General features: G+C 43.1%; 1 protein-coding gene across 1 annotated transcript in view; it reads left to right on the top strand.

Moving 5' to 3' along the window:
• The window catches only part of LOC139448812 (micronuclear linker histone polyprotein-like), a 33,438-nt gene that overhangs the window by 130 nt on the left and 12,095 nt on the right, over positions 1 to 21,213 (top strand). Inside the window, exons 2-6 of the mRNA XM_071230346.1 lie at positions 921 to 1,113; positions 1,627 to 1,822; positions 9,865 to 9,976; positions 16,568 to 16,739; positions 17,992 to 18,805. Of these exons, the coding sequence (XP_071086447.1) occupies positions 921 to 1,113; positions 1,627 to 1,822; positions 9,865 to 9,976; positions 16,568 to 16,739; positions 17,992 to 18,805 (1,487 nt within the window). The remainder of the gene's footprint in view (positions 1 to 920; positions 1,114 to 1,626; positions 1,823 to 9,864; positions 9,977 to 16,567; positions 16,740 to 17,991; positions 18,806 to 21,213) is intronic.

Raw genomic sequence — 21,213 nt, forward strand, 5'->3', positions numbered from 1 at the left:
TTACATATTCTCAGATGGAATCTAATTTCTTACAGGTTCATAGAGTATAATTTACATGGCGGACGCTAACTGGTTCATTGGCCTACTATCTTTAGTCATGGAAGTGTGTCCCTGGAAGAAAGATGTGGCAAGGTTGATTTTGTTGGCTACCAAAGTTTTCTGGGTAGTTTCGTAGACTGTTATTTTGTATGAGTAAGTCAATAAACACATAGACGGCCCAAAGGGGATACACTCAACTTCCAAGACTAATATATGCTGTTGTCGGCGTGTACCCAAGACACCTTTCTGCTCTGTATGCACAAATGTACCAAAGGGTGGCATTTTGACAACACTAAAGTCAGTATTGACTTAGTGGATGCATGTCACATTGAATGAACATTCAAAACCAACAAGTCAAAACTCATTAACACAATATATATATATATTCAATCTGACTGTTTGATTAAACTTAGTTGGACGGTGTAAGTGTATGTTATGGAACAGAAGTTTTTAAAAAGTGGAAATTCTTCAAACAATTAACTGCACAACATTATTAGTAAACTGTAAGGGGATAAGTCGATAAATATATAATTTTCATAATGTTCATGAATGCTATGAATATATGGCTGATGGGTGTGAGTTTCATTTGATCTCGCCCAAACGATATCTCCTATGAAAGCTAATTTTGATTAATTTCAATAGCAGCTAAAATGTGCACTATTCTGATATTGGATGAAATGTGCACTATTCTGATATTGTCTAGTTATCACGACATGAGACATATGGTGGTCATACTATTTTGAAGTGATGTTCCAATTTCATATGTGAAAGTTTGTATGCTTAAATACCAGTAATCAATGTAGATATCTCACACATTGGTAAGTTCTGGAAATATAAAATATAGCAGAAATACTAAATGTTATATGTTTTTTATTTATAAGGAAAATGTCGTCAAAACACACTCCGCGAAACTTGATCCAACAATATGCTGACAATGTGGCGACAGAGAAAAGCACCCATCCATCACGGAAGAGAAGGCCTGTATCTCAATCACCAACAGTTGGCTCATCTTCCAAATCTGTATCAAAGAGACAGAGAACTGCCATTGAAGAGGACTTGACACCAAGACACCTTGTATGTTAAAGGGTTTTGACATTGAACACAAATATTTTATGTAACAATCTTTCATGCACCTCACACCCACTCACACCCTATAATGAATTACCAGTCCATAATGATGTTAGTAATTAATGCATGTCTTTATAAGGTCATGTATATGAAAAGTCGACCCGCGAAGATGCGGGTTAGAATCGGTCTTCAGCAACCCATGCTTGCCATAAAAGGCGACTATGCTTGTTGTGAGAGGCGACTAACAGGATCGGGTGGTGAGGCTTGCTGACGTGGTTGATGATGCATATCATTGTATCCCAATTATGTGGATCGATGCTCATGATGTCAATCACTGGATTGTATTGTCCAGACTCAATTATTTACAGACCGCTGTCATATATATGGAATATTGCTGAGTGCAGCTTTAAACAGCAAACAATTATTGTTCAGAATTCAGTACACATTTTTACAAGAACTATGATAGTGAAGCTGAAATGAAGCATACATTTTCAGACAGGTTTTCCGACAATATTTCAGATTCAAGGTTTTATTGATACACAAGACACTGCCATTCCATCGACACGAAAGAGCAAGAGAGTTGGAGAGTTACCTCCTCCTTCCTCCACCAAGGTTAAAAAGTCACGACGGCGATCCTCTCTCGGGATTCCATCTATGGAGAAAGTTGTTAATCAGTTTACACCCAGAACAATGATCACTGGCTTGTTGGATCAAGGTGGGTGTTGTTGCTTTTCTTTGGAATGTACTTTGAAATTAGGTTACTCATTGTTTCATATTTTTAAGGAACAATATCTTGACAACTCAACTGCACCATTTTGTAAGATGAAAAAATAATAATCAGTATCTGAAAATTCTTCCTCCCGGAAAGGCAGCTGGACTGGTGATTCATAAATGTAACTTGCCTGTCTTTAAAGTTGCAGGCCTGCTTTTGTAAGTACTCTGAGTTGGTAATTGGCTGCAGAAATTTAGATGTCCACTTCAGCTGAAACTTCCTGTCTCGGCAATGTTTGTTGTGATCATAATCTCGCTCTTTCTTTTCCTTCTCATTGCCTCTGTTGTCTTTGTCACTGTCTAAAACAGGGACTTAGCAAAATCATGCTTAAAAAAATAACAGTGACTGCCATATCAATATTTTGTTGGAGGGAATTCATCGATTGTACAGTGATTTTTACACAAAAAGCTGTATATGTCAATGATTTGGACCTAAGAAATGTAATAAGTCCATGGATATAAAGTCAAATCAACAAAAATGGCGGATGAACTGTAACATCGAATCAATGCAATACCGTTCAGCAGAGATAATACACTAAAGATTACACTTGATATACATGTCAAAGATAGTACAATTGACAAAATCAGCAAAGATAGTACACTAAAGATTACACTTGATGTATTCAGCAAGGATAATACACTTGATATATTCAGCTAGGGTAATACACTTGATATATTCAGCAAGGATAATACACTTGATATATTCAGCAAGGATAATACACCTGACATATGCTGAAAGGATAATTCACTAGATATATTCAGGATGGATATAGACCTTGATATATTCAGCATGGATAATACACTTGATATATTCAGCAAGGATCATACACCTGACATATTCTGCAAGGATAATACACCTGATATATGCAGCAAAGATAAAACACTTTATATATTCGTTAAAGATAATATACTTGATATATTCGTCAAAGATAATACACTTGCCATATTCGTCAAAGATAAGGGGGCACGGGTGGCCCAGTCGTCTAAGGCGCCTTGATTCGCTGTGCAGAGTTGCGTCCCTTGGCACGCCAGAAACCTATGATTGTGGGTTTGAATCCCGGTTCGCCCTGATTATGTTTCTAGGTTTGTCAGCACCATACCTGTGCTCGTGGGTTTCACCAAAGTGGTAAACGTCTGAGACCTGCATCACTTGGGGCTTTCCTCCAACATTAAGCTCACACGCCACGATATGACTGGAATACTGTTAAAAGCGGCATTAAACCCAACTCACTCACTCACTCACTCACTCACTAGTCAAAGATAATATACTTGATATTTTCAGCAAAGATAATACACACATGATATGTTTGTCAACGATAGTAACTTGATATATTCATCAAAGATGGTACACTTGATATATTCGTCAAAGATAGTAACTTGATATATTCGTCAAAGATAGTATACTTGATATATTCGTCAAAGATAGTACACTTGATATATTCGTCAAAGATAGTATACTTGATATATTCGTCAAAGATAGTACACTTGATATATTCGTCAAAGATACTACACTTGATATATTTGTCAAAGATAATATACTTGATATTTTCAGCAAAGATAATATACACATGATATGTTTGTCAACGATAGTAACTTGATATATTCATCAAAGATGGTACACTTGATATATTCGTCAAAGATAGTAACTTGATATATTCGTCAAAGATAGTATCCTTGATATATTCGTCAAAGATAGTATCCTTGATATATTCGTCAAAGATAGTACACTTGATATATTCGTCAAAGATAGTATACTTGATATATTCGTCAAAGATAGTACACTTGATATATTCGTCAAAGATACTACACTTGATATATTCGTCAAAGATACTACACTTGATATATTCGTCAAAGATAGTACACTTGATATATTCGTCAAAGATAGTACACTTGATATATTCGTCAAAGATAGTACACTTGATATATTCATCAAAGATACTACACTTGATATATTCGTCAAAGATACTACACTTGATATATTCGTCAAAGGTACTACACTTGATATATTTGTCAAAGATAGTATACTTGATATATTCGTCAAAGATACTACACTTGATATATTCGTCAAAGATACTACACTTGATATATTCATCAAAGATAGTACACTTGATATTACATTAAGTAATACGTTACCACTGTTATACCGAGGCTGTTGTCTCCCACAACTGCTGCTATAGCGAAATCTACCACAGAGATCTCAATTACCTCATGCAGCACGTGCGTAGCCACCTAGCTGCCATGTGACACCCTTCACTCTTGTCTCTTCGCTTGCTCTAGCAAGACGTACAATAAACTGCTCAAGCGTTCCTGTTTCTCCGACCATTCGGTGATATTTATTACTGTTTATTCTCTCTAATAAACTGTGCTTTTACGGGGCGTTTGCTGTAACTACGCTTGGAAATATTTTTCCCGCCAAAAGGAAATATTTTTCCCGCCCTTTTTTTCTATATACTTGCGGGGTGTCTCGTATGCACGTTGCGTCTTACGTTCCCCTGTTCTAGTATATCTTGGGTTTTTTACATCACTTATTCCTCTATATGTTATATGTGTATGTTCTATATTCCCATTGCTCGTTTATTTTCTTGTGAAAATACTCGTTTGTGACTATTTGTGGTGCGTGTGTTGTAACCATGTTTTGCTCTTTGTTCATAGTACAAACAAAATGTCTGACATGGATGTTTCGCCGTCCTCTACCCCCGCAACCAGGAGCTGCGGGGTGTGCCGCAAGCGAGCGCTACCGGCTGTATGTGCAGTCCGTTTCCACCCCTGTGGTGGCCGGCTCGTCCGGTCGGGGTCCCCTTGCGGGTACCACCACCACGGCTGCGGCGGATCCCTTGGCGGCCCGTGGGCTGTCCGGGGATTCCGTCGCTGCATTACTTGCATAACTTGTGGACTCCAAGCTGGCGGCCTTATCTCAGGATAGGCCGCTGGCTGTTCCGTCCCCGGCCACTTTGGTGGCCGCGGGGTCGGCCGCGGGGTCCACCGGTACGGCGGCGGCTCCCGTGGTCACCGGTCCTTCCCCCAAACCGTTGCACCCGCTATCGGTTAAGGACCGCGTGGCCATGGTTTATGACCTCTTTGAGGACATGCCCCGGCCGGTACCGCGGGGAATCCACGACTGTGGGTTCCTCCGAGGTATACGATGAGTCTTCCGACATGGCTTTCCCCGCATCAACCTTGCTGCGCGGTATCAAGCCTTCCTTGGAGAACGCCTTCGCGGCGGCCTCCGGTCGGGGTCTCCCGTTGCCTCCGACGTCGTGGAGAAAGGGTTTGTTCCCGGTACATGACCTTGCCTTTCCCGAGGCTGGTCCTACACGCGGAGGCCCATGTTGAGTGGTTGGGTGTCCGTGCCCCACCGGCTGCTACGGTAACGCAAGCTACCTTGCACCAGCTGGACGCCCTCGCTCGGCACTCCATGTCTCACGGAGACACTTACTTGGCTGCAGCGGCCAGTATGGTCGAAGGTTCTCCCACGGACCGTGACCAGCGCATTTACAACTGCCTGCTCAGTTTAAATGCTTCCCTAGAGTACGTTGCCGAGGACTCTCGGCACACACTTGCTCTTGTTGGGTCCCTGCATAGGCGCCTGGGTGCCGCTCCTAAACGCAGCGCGCCCCAGGCTGCTGCGGCCGGTAGGTCTAAGGGGTCGGGTTCTTCTTCCTCTGGGAAGTAGCCCCGCCCTGAGGGCTCCGGTATGGGCAATCAGCTGCCCTTTCGCGGGAAGACGGGGAACTGGGGGAAGCCCAAGTCGTCTAAGGACGGCAAGGGCCCCTCCAGGTGACTCTCATTGGAGGGGTTCGTATGCCGACAGCGCCAACTTCGGTTGGCCCTAAGGCGAACCCGAGTCACTTGGCCCTGAACAGTTGCGCCTGCCGCAGCCTGTCAGGCCCCCCTTTCCTTCCCCAGTGGGAGCCAGACTTACTGGGAGAATTGGGAACAAGTGTTCGACGACCCGTGGGTGGTCAACACGATTCGGTACGGCTATCGGCTCGATCTCAAAGTGAATCCGCCGCTCACAGTTGCCCCGTCGGCAGGTTTCTATTCGGAAACCGATCTTCCCTTCCTCGCCAATGCCATCGGCAGGTTGGTGGAGAAGAGGGCAGTTCGGGAGTTAGCTCTACCAGAAATAACACCGGGGTTTTACTCCAGGATATTTCTAGTTCCCAAGAAGGACAGTGCCGAACTCAGAATGATTCACAACGTGAAATCGTTCAACGAGTTCTACCTGCGCAAGCCGCCCAAATTCAGAATGTTGAGCTTGGAGGACCTGAAAGCACTGATCATGCCGGCCGACTGGCTCGCTTCGATCGACCTGAAGGATGCTTATCTGCATGTTCCGATTCACCCGGATCATCACAAGTATCTCAGGTTTGTCTTTCAAGGCAGGCACTACGAATGGGTTGTACTCCCATTCGGTCTTTCATCCGCTCCCTGGCTGTTCACCCGGTTAACCACCCCCATAGTGGGGTTCCTCCACCGGAGGGGTGTCCGGTACTTCGCGTACCTGGACGACTCGCTAGTAGCAAATCGAATGACGGACACCCTGTCACGCCATCTCGTTTTCGCACGTCGGCTCTTGGAGCAATTGGGGTGGATTGTCAATCTCCCCAAGAGCGAGTTAACCCCTTCTCAGAACTTGCAGTTCATCGGAGGTCGGTTCAACACGGTGTCCCATCGCCTCTTTGTCCCCCCAGACCGGTGGCACAAAATTCAGGCGATGATTGCCAAAGTCTTAGCGGTGCAACAGACTGTTCACTTTTGGGAACAGCTGTTAGGGCTACTTGTATCAGCCCAGGCCTGCACCGAACGGGGTCGGCTCCAACTCCGCCCGCTGCAACGGTTTTTAATCCAGTTGTTAGCTACGGAGGTGAACAGTGCGACCGTCGCCCTCCCGGATCGGCTCCGACCGCATCTGGAGTGGTGGACGGTCCCTTACAATGTCTTATCAGGAGTCTCTATGCGGCCCGACCGGGCCACGTTGAACCTGTATACAGACGCCTCTCTAGTGGGCTGGGGCGCCCATCTAGAGGGGGAGGTGAGCTCGGGGCTGTGGTGCGTAGACGAACTAGGTCTTCACATCAATTGTCTCGAGTTCAAGGCAGTGATCAACGCAGTCAATCACTGGAAGCATCGTCTCGTCGACGCCCGGCTCATGCTGGCGACAGACAACACGACGGTAGTGTCCTATGTGAACAAACTGGGGGGAACCCACAGTCACTCGCTACTCGATCTCACGTTCGAGTTTTACGCTCTGGTGGACAGTGTCCCGTGCCAGATACGCGCCCGTCACATCCCAGGTGTGCGGAACGTACTGGCCGACGCTCTATCGAGGCCTCAGGATCCGAGCCCCACAGAGTGGATGCTGAACCCAGTAGTGTTTCAGTGGCTGTGCGAATGTTTGGGTCGTCCGATGGTCGACCTGTTCGCAACGCGGTTCAACAATCAACTCCCGTTGTTTGTCTCACCAGTCCCGGACCTGAGGGCCATCGATCACGATGCTCTCGCGTTAGACTGGACGGGCTTGGACGCTTATGCTTACCCGCCGACAGCGTTGATACCACACATTCTAAGCCGGCTCCGAGGCGTTCGCTGTCGAATGTTACTGATCGCGCCCATGTGGCCGAACAGATCGTGGTACCCCCGACTTGCTGACCCAGGTCACGCAGTCGCCACTTCCACTGCCTGTGAGACCGGATCTCTTGATCCACCCTCACACCCGTCAGCTTCATCCAAACGCAGGGCAGTTCAATCTGCACGCGTGGATGTTGTCACCGAGCGTCTGAGGAGTAAAGGTTTTTCTCGCCGGGCGTCTCGGGCATACGTTAGTATGCATCGTGATTCTACCCAGAAGGTGTATAATGCACGTTGGGTTATTTTCACGAAGTGGTGTTGTAAACATCACATTCATTCCCCAGATAAGGTATCTGTGCAGGATATTGCTCGTTTCATGTCTCACTTCCGAGAGACCCGGAAACTCTCCGGGGGTTCCATTGCCAACTATGTCTCGTCCGTTGCTACGGTACGGGACGTTGCTATGGGTACCAGTCTCTCCAAAGAGCCGGTGATACGGGGTATTATCAAGGGTTTCAAACAGCACGATCTTAAGAAGGGCCGCCTTCGGGCACCGGCCTGGGATCTTTCCCTAGTGTTGCAATCACTTAAGGAAGCTCCGTATGAACCCTTGCATAGTGCTTCGTTCCGGCATGTGACTTGGAAAACAGCATTTCTCCTCTCCTTTGCCACGGCGGCACGTGTATCCGAAATTCATGCACTCGATGTCGCCAAGGTACGATTCGATAGGGGTGACGAAGGAGCGGTCCGCCTGGGCCTGCTCATGGTCTTCGTCGCCGAGAATCGGGCAAACGGAGAGAGAATTCACTGTAAGATCACTCAAAGAAATCTTACATCCTGCTGATACTGAGGACAGAGCGCTGTGTCCGGTTAGGGCCCTTAAGTATTATCTTAAGGCTTCGAATGAACGTAGACAAGGGCGTGACCGTCTGTTCATATCGTGTAACCCTAATCGCACGGTTAACATAACTCGCAACTCGATTGCGTTGTGGCTTCGTTCTGTCATCAATCTGGCGTACCGGTCTCGGGGGTTACCGGTAGCGGGGTCAAACCCGCACGAGATCAGGGCGCTAGCGGCAACATTTGCCCTACACTCGAATATCTCTGTTCGCAGAATATTACGAGGTTGTTACTGGCGTTCTGACTCGGTTTTTGCCAATCATTACCTCAAACAGGTCGCTGATGCCGTCGTGGAGAGTGTGCACCGTCTTGGCCCGCGGATCGCGGCGCAAGCGGGCACCTAAGGGGTGTGCCCAGCGCAATTCCGAACTCCTCAGGCGTCAGACCTTGCACGGTGGTCAATCTGGGTCGTCTCCAATGTTCCCACTGCCGTGGGTTCAGGAGTTGGGGTCCCGCAAACCAGCGCACTCACACCACAGGTGAGGGCGGCTTTTTGTGTGCTTTGTCCTTATTTGTATTTTGACAATTATGTATTTAATTGTCTGTCGTGTATCCCAACCTTGTGATGCATGCTTACAAATACTGGAATTAGGTCACGCGCCTAATGCATACTTTAAGTAGGCTTGCTCTGGGATATACGGTCTGAATGAAATTAATTTCCCTCTTTTCGACTGTTTAACCTGATCTAAGATTCAGCTCACGCGGATACAGTGTTCTCATCCGCTGCGGCGATGAAATACCTATCCAGTGGGGCCGTTTGGAGTCACCAATCGTTTTGGCAATGACGATTGAGCCTTACGGTATGCGCTTGACAGTGCTTTGGTATTCCTATAGGGTAACGCCTAGCTGGGTGCATGCGCATCGAGTGCTTCCGCCTTGGTGTTTACTTCCGCTGGTCGGAAGGAACGCTAGCAGTCAGGATTCGGGTTGAAGGTGCTCCCCACCGCCTACTGTGGTAGTCAGCCTCGGTATAACAGTGGTAACGTATTACTTAATGTAATTTGTAGAATTTTCCTATTCGGAATATTCTATAAGTAATACGTTACCACTGGGCTGCTGCCCGCCCGTCCGTCCCCCGAGCACTTGCTCTCGCAAGAGACAAGAGTGAAGGGTGTCACATGGCAGCTAGGTGGCTACGCACGTGCTGCATGAGGTAATTGAGATCTCTGTGGTAGATTTCGCTATAGCAGCAGTTGTGGGAGACAACAGCCTCGGTATAACAGTGGTAACGTATTACTTATAGAATATTCCGAATAGGAAAATTCTACAAATATTTGTCAAAGATACTACACTTGATATATTCGTCAAAGATACTACACTTGATATATTCGTCAAAGATACTACACTTGATATATTCGTCAAAGATACTACACTTGATATATTCGTCAAAGATAGTACACTTGATATATTCGTCAAAGATACTACACTTGATATATTCGTCAAAGATACTACACTTGATATATTCGTCAAAGATAGTACACTGGATATATTCAGCAATGACACTTTTAATTGTAGGTGTGGAGCAAACACCAGAAGTTCGAGCTGCCAAGGGAGATAAATCTGTTGCACGTTCTAGTTTGGGAGATCTTCCCAATAATGAAATCAGCTTCCAACCTGTTGAAGCCAGGTAACTACCAGAGACATCTAAGTTAACTAAGTATACAGTGTTAGACATTAACTCGGATTGGACTAGTCCTTATGTATTATGGAGGACATAGGTTACTATTTGGTAGCGCAGTCTTCTAAGGTGTCCCAATTTTACTGTGCAGAGTTGCTTTCTTTAGTCATGCAAGAATCTGATGATGTTGGGTTCAAATGGCATCCTCACTTGTCCAGACTATGATACCTCCATTTTATTATGATACAGTGGGCCCTCGCTACCAATGGGGTCCAAATAATTGGTGGGCTTTATAGACGATGAGCCGTTTAACCGAGGCCGAGGCGGGGGAGCGCGCTCGGCCAATCTCACGATCTTCGCCTTGTCTCGCACATTGCAATGATACAAGTTGTTTACCGTTCATAGTGTAAAAACATATAGAGAATACTACACTCTTTCACGTTAGATACCATAGAAAGTTCACGAGTTTCGATACCATAGAAAGTTCACGAGTTTCGTAAAAATGGTATCTAACGAGAATGAGTGTGGTATTTTATTTATTACCCACGTTAAATATATATTTAAGTGTAAATACATAACAACTTTCGTTGTTGACAGACCAAACTGAAACTGGTTGCAAAATCTGGTTGCGCATGAATATTGATATATGACCAAATATGGGCATTGTTGACATGTTTATGCATACGCATTAACAACATGCGCCTGCTGTTCCGTTTGCAAACAAACCAGCACGACGCTCAAGATCCTTTTGAAAGAAAGTCTTCAACTTATTGTAATTCAAGCGCCATGTTGTAAGTACGCAGGACACCGATAAGAAAATTTGAAATGTCACATTAGCGCCGCGCTTTGAATATCGGACCAACAGTCACACGCATCACACTGCCGGGGTCCCGTCTGTGCAATCAAAATGGTTCGGTTTCCTTGATCTATCAGCTGAATTTATATCATGTCCGTACCATTTTGGAGGAGGAAATCAGACTGTTCGCCAAAGACATTCATGTTAACTGTACCACCCTATATACTGAAGACGTGAAAATCAACAAACTCAAATCTGCTTGCATATCAGTGACAGCTTCAAATGATCGAAGGGCAAGGTCGCCACCGGAATAAGAAAAGACAACCGCGATCCACTCACAGCGTTTTACGCTAGAGATGTTACTAGGAATGTTACTGTTCACATTTGGGATACTTGGGGCCACAAAATCAGAAGTCAAGCACACTTCCACAGAGTTTTCGAATGATTTGTATCGGAACTGTGAACTTTAAGTGATCTGGTCGTGCTGTCGTGTTTGTTCATTCATGAACAACACCACCCGAAACAGCGCCACAAAATACGCTTCGAAGGGGACACCGATGGCACAACCGCATCATCCCAAGTAAGTCTAGATATCTGTCCAGATAGTTTAAACAGACTTTATTTCACCACGCTCATCCTTTTACGTTAAATCAAATTGAAAGTTTTGAAAATGGTCGGGTGCGTCAGGCTCAAGGGAGGCGTTCAATCGGCAGTCGTACATTGTAAATCGATTTATAGATCTAGCTTGATTATACGTCTGTAGGAGCTCTATGCATAACTTATATAGAATGCAAACCGAATTTGATGCGTGTGACTATCTTGTTTGGTTTAATAAAGTGTTTTTAAATATCTCGCTCTCATGAATTTCTTCAGTTCTGCCTTGTAATCGCAAAATGAATGACGTCTCGAGATTTTTTATGAATGAAAAAAGTAGTCCCGGTGTGACAGAGGTCACGGTTATCCAATCAAAACGAATAAAACAAGGTCATACGGATTTAGTATCTTACCACCTGTATCTTCACCACGTGGGTAATAAATATCCATTATGTTTTCGCCGTTTGTTATTATTTACAAGCCTTAACTGTCACATTCAATGTGAATGTAGCCTATTTACATGAAAATATCGATCGATAATGGTAGTAACAGGCGCTATGAGTGAAGGGCCAATCACAATTCATTACACAAGTACAGAGTGATTCAGTGGCATTGATTGGTCATGTTGCTTAAAATACGGAAACGAGAGTTTTGACCAGCACTATGCGCTTTCATACACATTCATGCAAATATAGATACACATTCAAGCCAGATTAATTGGTTTGATACGGTTACTTGATCCAAATCAAAAGGAATAAATTAATGACCGCCTTGTTGTGACAGCAACTACATGTGAGTTGACAGTGTCGCTTCAAATTGGATTGCCCACTAATTAAGAAAATAAACTTGTGGTTCTCTTTTATTGCATGCATGCGCTTCTAAGATCAAAGGATGTATAGTGTGAAAAGTTAACTAGTAGAACAATCGTATTTCCGGGACTTGCCGCGGATGTTTTCAAACAGATTTTTAGAACTCCATTCATCGATAAACAGTTGATTATGCAATGAGAAGCGTTATGTGCAAATGAACAACGAACAACAATACAATCACGGCTGTGTAAAACTCTCAGTATTAAAAGTGTACTTAAATTTTGGGAGCCATGCGATACTGCGCGTAGTAACCGAGGTAGCGCTTTATCGAAGAGCCCAATAGCGAGGGATCACTGTACATATCCTGGACCCATAGCTTCGTCTTGGAAATAACATGAACCATTTCAATATTTCATGTCACAAACTTATGTCCAAATTTCTCTCATTCCCTCCAAATGGGGGCTGCTGATTGTGTTTGCTCGCTTGCAGCTCATCCATTGCTTATGATATACTTCATGCCCATTATACCTCCTATGTACCCGGCCGGTGAAGATCCGGGGTAGAATAGGTCTTCAGCAACCCATGCTTGCTGTAAAAGGCGACTATGCTTGTCGTTAGAAGCGACTAAAAGGATCGGGTGGTCAGACTCGCTGACTTGGTTGATGCATGTCATTGATCCCAATTATGTGGATCGATGCTCATGATATTAATCACTGGATTGTCTGGTCCACTATGCTTGTTGTAAGAGGCAACTAAAAGGATCGGGTGGTCAGGTTCGCTGACTTGGTTGATGTATGTCATCGATCCCAATTATGTGGATCGATGCTCATGATATTAATCACTGGATCATCTGGTCCACTATGCTTGTTGTAAGAGGCGACTTAAAGGATCGGGTGGTCAGGCACGCTGACTTTGTTGATGCATGTCATTGATCCCAATTATGTGGATCGATGCTCATGATATTAATCACTGGATTGTCTGGTCCACTATGCTTGTTGTAAGAGGCAACTAAAAGGATCAGGTGGTCAGGTTCGCTGACTTGTTTGATGTATGTCATCGATCCCAATTACGTGGATCGATGCTCATGATATTAATCACTGGATTGTCTGGTTCAGACTCGTTTATTTACTGACCGCCGTCATATAGCTGGAATATTGCTGAGTGCTGCGTTTAACAACAAACAAACCAACCAACCTACCCTGGGGCAGTTTTCTGACACATAGTTGAATGACCTTTGAAGGTCAAGGATGCTTTGAAGGTCATTATTCATGAAATGTCTTGTAAATAGTCTTATTCAGGAAATATTGTTTGTAGGGTTTGGAGATTTATTATTTGTAACACAACCACAGTTTGCAACAAGTCATGTTCATACATGTGATTCGATCACGTTGAAGGTCAAGGTCAGTAGACATTCCAAAAACCTTCTGTATACACAATAACTATTTGTTATTGTCGTATGTTGAAACATTACATAAGTGATCTTTAAGCAGTTCATGGCTAAGATTGAAGGTCAAGGTCATTAATCAGGAAGTGCTTGTAACTTTGTTATATACTCAACAACAAAAGTTCCTGTGACACCAATATTTTAGTGCATTTTTCAAACAAGTAAAGTTTGGTTTTCAATATTGTAGTACATGTATGGAATCAAGTCACAAAAAAGCAACTGCTACAGAAAAGTATCATGGAACTGTTCTGGGTGAACAATACCTTCCAAATGACGTGCTGGTTTTCTTGGGGAATTAGTCAGCAAAGAGCCAGAGTCACAGGAGACTAATCACAATTTTATTTACAAGAACAAATAACAATTTACAATTTATGCTTAGATAATAACTGAGGGTGCCACAGAGAGTCGGTACACACTCTGGGCTGTGGGAGAGAGGTCTGCTTGGTAAGAGAGTCAAACCCCTTCTCTGCTAGAACTTGGCTACAGTATGTATTTAATGAAAGTTTGAACAATAGAAAGGAATGTGATTGGTTGATACACGATTGGTTGTGTCCTAAGCTAAATGGATGGCTAGACAGAGGGGAATACTAAATCCTGTTAATCCTGTTGGACTGGCACTAATCTTGTTGACATATTTACTGGATGCTTTGAAAGAGATTAGGGTGTCACTATAGATGAGCTTGTGTGGGAGCTAATCCTTAATGCCCTATAGACGAGCTTGTATGGGGGCTAATCCTTAATGAGTCTTAATTGAAGTAATGTTATTCTGATATACCCCGGTAGGTGATGACAGATATACTTAAATAAATATCCTTTGTCTGGGAGATGGGATCTTGATACCTTAGGCTAGCAACCATCTAAAAAGCTATAACTGAAACTACTGATATTTTATATATGCATTTTACCTGATGATAATTATTACTTGCTAAACTATAATTATATGAAATGGTGTACAAATATTACACCATGATAACTCATAAAAGCACTTGATGTAGATCTAATTATTATAAGATAACTTAGTATAAATGTTGTACCATGATAAAAGCATGCAACAAGCCCCATGCATTTCACTACCCAAGAATGGGTATAAAAACGTGCGTTAACGGGATTCCATATGCATTGTTTAGCATCGTGCTGACAACAACCACTCCGAAAAACAACAAAATTATGCAATTATTCAACATTACGAAATGCCACGCCTGTCCGAAAATAAGCGTCTGTGAACCATTGGTATGCTTGAAACAGGATCGAGTCAACGTGATGTTGCAAGACAATTTAACGTCCACAGAAACACCATTTGGTGTTAATGGCAACTTGACAACAGACGAATGCAGCCAGAGACCATCCTCTGAGTGACAGGCCACGTGTAACCAATAATCGACAAGACAACTGGATTCGAACAACACACCTAGGAAATCAATTCCAGCCAGCAACAGTGACTGCAAGAAGCATCCCTGGCCTTCGAAGAATATCTTCACAAACCGTACGTCGGCGCCTCAGATGTGCAGAGATTGTCGCCAGAAGACCCGCCAGACGTCCCATTTTGACAGGAAACCACTGTCAAGCACGTCTACAGTGGTGCAGAACGCTGGGCGGCCATGCAATGGGGACAGATTCTAATCACTGACGAGTCTCATTTTCACCTCAGCCACAGCGATGGACGGATTGGAGTGTGCCGACGTCGAGGTGAAGTAACGTCAGTCGTGTCATGGAAGAAGATCGGTTCAGGGGTGGCAGCGTTAAGGTATGGGTTGGGATTACAGCAAGACAGAGGACCCGTTTGATAGTGGTAGAGGGATATCTCAATGGACAGCGCTAGTGCGACGATATCATCGGCCCTGTTGTTCTACCGTTTTTGCGTTTTTACTTTTCAACATGACAACGCCCGGCCTCATATTGCTCGACTTGTTCAGTGTTCTCTTCAACAAAACAACATGAATGTCATTCCCTGGCTGACTAGCTCCCCTGATCTCTCACCAATCGAGAACATGTGGGATGAGATGGATTGGTGCCTTCGACGTCAACCACATGTTCCACAGACACTCCAGGAACTTCGAAACATGCTCCAGCAGATATGGACGGACATTCCACAGGACTTTGTGCGATGCCTGGTCCATTCTGTGAGACGATGATGTGTTGCTTGGATCGCAACCAGAGGTTGACACACACGCTATTGATTTGTAAATTGACATTTTGGCATGTCCATGTTTTTTTGTGAAATCACACATTTTCTGAAGTCAGTATGGCAAATTAAACCATTTGAACACTTACAGGAGTATTTTATCAGTTGCAAACCGAAATTGTTTCAGATTTGGTAAAAAACATAACTTTGCATTAAATCTTATTCAATGTCACAGGAACTTTTGTTGTTCAATATATTAGTAGCTACAGGTAGAGGAATTTCTGTTTCAAAGTTGAACTGCATTGGGCATGTGTTTTGAGATGTGATATTATTAGCCCAGAAGAGCTTATAACCTTAATTATGAAGTGGCTAGAGGCATAGGACTTTCCGTTTCAAAGCTCTTCTGCATTGGAGGCCCGTGAAAATCCGGGGTAGAATAGGTCTTCAGCAACCCATGTTTGCCGTAAAAGGCGACTATGCTTGTCGTAAAAGGCAACTAATGGGATCGGGTGTGGTCAGGCTCGGTGACTTGGTTGATGCATGTCATTGGTCCAAATTGCTTGGATAGATGCTAATGGTGTCAATCACTGGATTGTCTGGTCCAGACTCAATAATTTACAGACCGCCGTCATATAGCTGGAATATTGCTGAGTGCGGTGTTAAACAACAAACCAAACCAAACCAAACCAAAATCTTCTACATTGGTCATGTATTTTTCAAAACCAGAAGTGATGCTATTAAACAAAAAATGCAATGCGAGGAACATACTTGGGATATAATGAGCAAATAAAAAAATCCCTTGTGGTTCGTTATGACTCTGTTTTCTTATTTCCAGTTTCCATGAGAATAAGCTGACCAAGCAAAGTCAGAAGACCCGTGGTGGCAGGCAGAGGCTGCCTATCAACATTGTCCGCCGTAGAAGTGATAAACTCGCCAAACAGCAGCAGACAGGGAAAGAGCTGGAATTCTCATCTGATGAAGAAGAGGAGTATAGTGCAGAGGAACAGGTATATCATGATAAGATACAACACTAAATCTTGCTGTTTTTATCATTCCAATAAGGATGTCAAGACATTGTTTTTTGGAAGTTTGCCTAATTTCTCCAGAAAGAGGAGTGTGGACTTAAAATTCTTCATGCATGGAAAAACATTTAAGTGTTCTAGTCTCAGTGCTGTAAGTAGCAGGATGAATGAGTGATTGTTTGAATCAAGTCCTTTAAATATCCAATATTATGATGTGAATCAATCAAGCAGTCAATGATTACTTTTGTACCCAGAGATAATGCTCAGTTTGGCATAAACTCTCACTCACTCACTCACTCACTCACTCACTCACTCACTCACTCACACTTTCATTTCTTTGAATACTATGATGTGATTTGTTCCTCGATCCAGTAAATGTCCCTTTTGACAGAGTGAGTTATATAATTGCAAGGGTTTATCCAGGATTTAAATTCAGGGCCCATTGTGGGCAAATTGAGATAAAACAATTTTGAAATGTTTTTAAGGTTCATATATTTTTACATTTAAATAGTTCAGAGGTATTTTAGAATTACATTCAGTTCTATGATGTTAAGCTCTGTCACATATTCCAAGCAAAAAGACATTAAGTTAGAATGTACGGTAACCTGAATTGGAATATCTATGATTCCAATATGTTGCAGACTTGGGCCAAAATGATAATACCTAGATTATCCCTGGTTGATCTTGCTTCTTGTTGCATATTTACAGACTGTCGTCATATAGCTTGAATAATGCTAAGTGTGACATTTAACAACAAACAGATAAAAACAAAGCATTCAGCATCACCAGTGCTATTCGCAGCAACTGTCCCGTGTATAAGCACATTCATTTCTAAATATTGTCACCGCCAAAAGAAACGCGAACCATTGATACATATAGAGAAGTATTTACATTAAGAAGAAATGTTTCTAATGTGTAGCACTTAATGACAAAACTAACAATCAGCAAAGTGTTACCACAGTGTCTCTATTCTTATTGTGATATGCTGCACGTGATTTCCAAACTTTACATGCTAATCCTGCACGAGACAAGTTGTGCATCTTGAGTTATGGGTCTTTGTGATGAGTTCATGAGCGTTGGTTCACGAAACATAATAGTATGGTCATTTGTGGATCGAACCAATCTAATATCTCTTGAATGTGAGTAATTCTTAATATATTAACCAACATGTATGGTATTCGCATTTCTTTTGGCGGTGAGTATAGTATGTGAAGCATTGCTCTTCTTCAATGTTCAGACCGTGGAGATAGGCAGAGATGCTAACAGATCAAGGAGAAAGAGTGCGTACAGTGCATTACAAGATGTTTCCGACACATCGGCCAAAGATGAGACATCTGCTGCAGAATCACCAAGGAAGTCACTGTCCCGAAGCAGAGTCACACCATCCAAAAGACTGTCCATGGCTTCTCTGAAGAATGCTTCTGGTGTTACACCAAGTAGGAGTTTGTCCATGTCTCGTGTTTCTGACGCTCACCTCACTCCAGGTAGGATTCCTAAGTTGAGGACACCTAGGACGACCAGATCACCAAGGACAGGCACTCCGAGAAGCAACAGACGATCAGGCAATGTGTCTCTGTCTCCCCGACCCACAGTCAGTAAAAGCAAAGTCAAAAGTGCAAATGCCATGGAGCGAGCAGGAGGGGACATGATAGCAGATGTGGAGGAGGATATCGACTCTGTGGATGAAGGATCTTTTGTTGCTGAAGACAGAAGTGCATCAAAATCGAAATCACGAAGAGACGATGATGTGCAATTGGACTCGGTTGATGCGCCGATTCCAACCGATTCAAAGTTGAGAAGAGATGATTCGTTGGACAGTGCTTCAAGCAAACATGATGAAAGTAGTAGGCCAGCTTCAAGGGCAAGCTTATCAAGATCAAGGTCAAGAGTTGAAGAGGAGGGTCATTCATCTCCAAGTCGAGATGATGCATCTGTTTCCAGATTGGGTTCCAATTCAAAATCTAATTTGAGTGTAAAGGAAAGACCAAGTCCAAAGTCTAGGTCAATGTCAAAATCAAAGTTGGCCGAAGGATCAGATAATGAAGATGGAGGTAAAATATTTCTATATGTATTTTTAGTTTATATTTTATCCCTGAAAGATGAAATGTCTTACTTTCTGATACTCTATTGTTCCTTTCACCTCTTGTCAGATCTCTGATGATGGGATTTCTGTCAAGAAACCACACTTAGCCAGCTGGTGAGGAATGGGTGTATGACCTAGATGGTTGTGTGCCAGTGGTTATATGGGTATTTTACCCAGGGGTTTGATTTGATTGGGTATCCACAAGTTTTTGAGGGTATTTAAATATTTTTAACCCACCTGTTTCTCATATTTCTTGACATTTGGTTATTTTAACTTCAAACCTGTTTCCCTGTAAAACCCTGTAAATCTTTTAAGACTATATGAATAGTAGTATAGCTGTCTGCGTCTGCTTGCGGCTCCCTCTCCAGGACGCGATATCTGTTTGCAAAACCTAGCATTGTAAGAAAGGTGATATTTCTTGAATCACCAATCAGCAACTGATTAAGATACTACATGTCCATTAACTAGGCACAATGTGCTTTTCAATTAGCATCTATCAGTATCAGCATGTTTGTTGGACAAGCTTTTCTGAATGTAACTGTTGTTAAGTGAATTTCGCAATCAGCTGATACACAATCATTTTATCTAACAATTGTAGTATACGCAATGATTTTGTCTAATAGGTGTTATAAGCATACATTTTATTTCAATACTGTATTTGTAGGTTTTTTCTGCTTATATGATATGCTTGGATTTGATTTGTCTGTGTATTTCAGTATATTTAATGTGTATTTTACGAATATATATATGCTGCTTAGCTCGAGCTCTGGTACCCCAACATAGGGATTTTTACTTATTGAATCTATTTGTCATTTGTCTACCAGGACTCAGTTATTTACAGGTTGCCATGATAAACTTGGTATATTGTTGATACTTGTTCGTCACTTGTGTGATGTTGTGTAGTTTGCCTGTTGGGCTAGTAAACAGAGTACTGTCTCCTTCTTAGAGAGGTTCAACTGAATTATGTCAGAAAATATACATGCTATGGTCACACTGTGTCACCAATTGATCTGTCCTTCATTGGTAGCACAGTGACCTTGGAAGTGTCTGCTTGCAGTGCAGAGTTGCTTCCCTTTACCTTGCCAGGATCAGCAGGTCATGGGTTTGAATTCCATAGTTGCCTGATGATAATCCTTTGTTTATCAGAAGCATTCCGGGATTATCTGGGATGTTTATTTTGGGAGTCCAAGTGACTCAAAGACATTAATTGTTAGGGGTCCCAAGCTACAAAATGGGGGTCCATAATAAATACAATGCTCTATCTTACGTGACGTCAGTTCTTTAAACATAGATATGAAGTACCCCAAGTGAAACAAACCTGGCAGCTCAAGAAAGAAAATCATGAAGCATTCATGTTCTGTTGATTTTACCTTACCTGATGCTACATAGTACTTTAGCTTCCCTACCTTTACAAACAGATAGTACTTGAACAGAGAGATAGTTGAACAGACAATAGCACGGGCCCCGATACCCAGGAGTAATCCACCTTTGCCCGTACTCCCTCTTATTCTTCTCTGTCTGCCTACTCGACAGACGTGCTTACACTACAGTGACTCGAGATTTACTCCTGATACTTCTAAGTCAATTCCTGATGGGTGTATGGTGGTTTTCGACGAATATGTCCTTTCTCTGACATATATATTCCGCTTTTATGCGGTATATTACTGCTTTCTGCTGTGAAAAAACTGGTTACTAAGAACTTGAGCACTTTTTCACACCAAGGTCACTATTTTGTATGTCAAAAAGCCAATCTTGTGGCTTGCATTGAGCACTCTATTCGTGTTTTTGCTATAGTTTTCAGGAACTTATAGTAAATCTCTCATTTATTTTCTTGTAAATGACTTTTTGTTCACATATTTCCTATTATATAGGTGGAGTATGATTGTTGCCTGGTTTGCACTCTCCAGACTGAGGGGGTGTTTTGGTGCATGGTTCCACATGTTTTCGTGTACATGTCTACTTTTTGGTCATTTATGGCGGAAAACTGAGACATTGTTACTGTTTTTGCAGGATTTGACTGGTAATATCGACCAAGTCAGGGAATGACCCCCATCGACCTTTTCATCACTGCAGTCCTCTAAGTAGTTTTGACACTAGATGTCTTGTATATTCTATCTTATGTATAAAGGATTTTGCCAGGAAGCAAATGGGCAAGGATCATTTCATCGCCTGTGCTTCTTCTGAGACGTCCTCCCACAGTCTACCGGATTCAATCACTGATCAAGATAGCCTGGATGGCTGCCCTGTCACCTGTCAGTAGAGCCATCACCAGCAGTCGCCTGATGGTCACCAGTGCAGAGACACCAGCGCCACACCTCCACCACCACTTGCACCCTGGCGTCCAGAGCTCATCCAGAGCGCCAGGGAACGACCTCG

This window comes from Haliotis cracherodii, unplaced genomic scaffold, assembly GCF_022045235.1.
Source record: "Haliotis cracherodii isolate W230 unplaced genomic scaffold, xgHalCrac1.p SCAF_10, whole genome shotgun sequence".
NCBI classification, from domain to species: Eukaryota; Metazoa; Mollusca; class Gastropoda; order Lepetellida; family Haliotidae; genus Haliotis; species Haliotis cracherodii.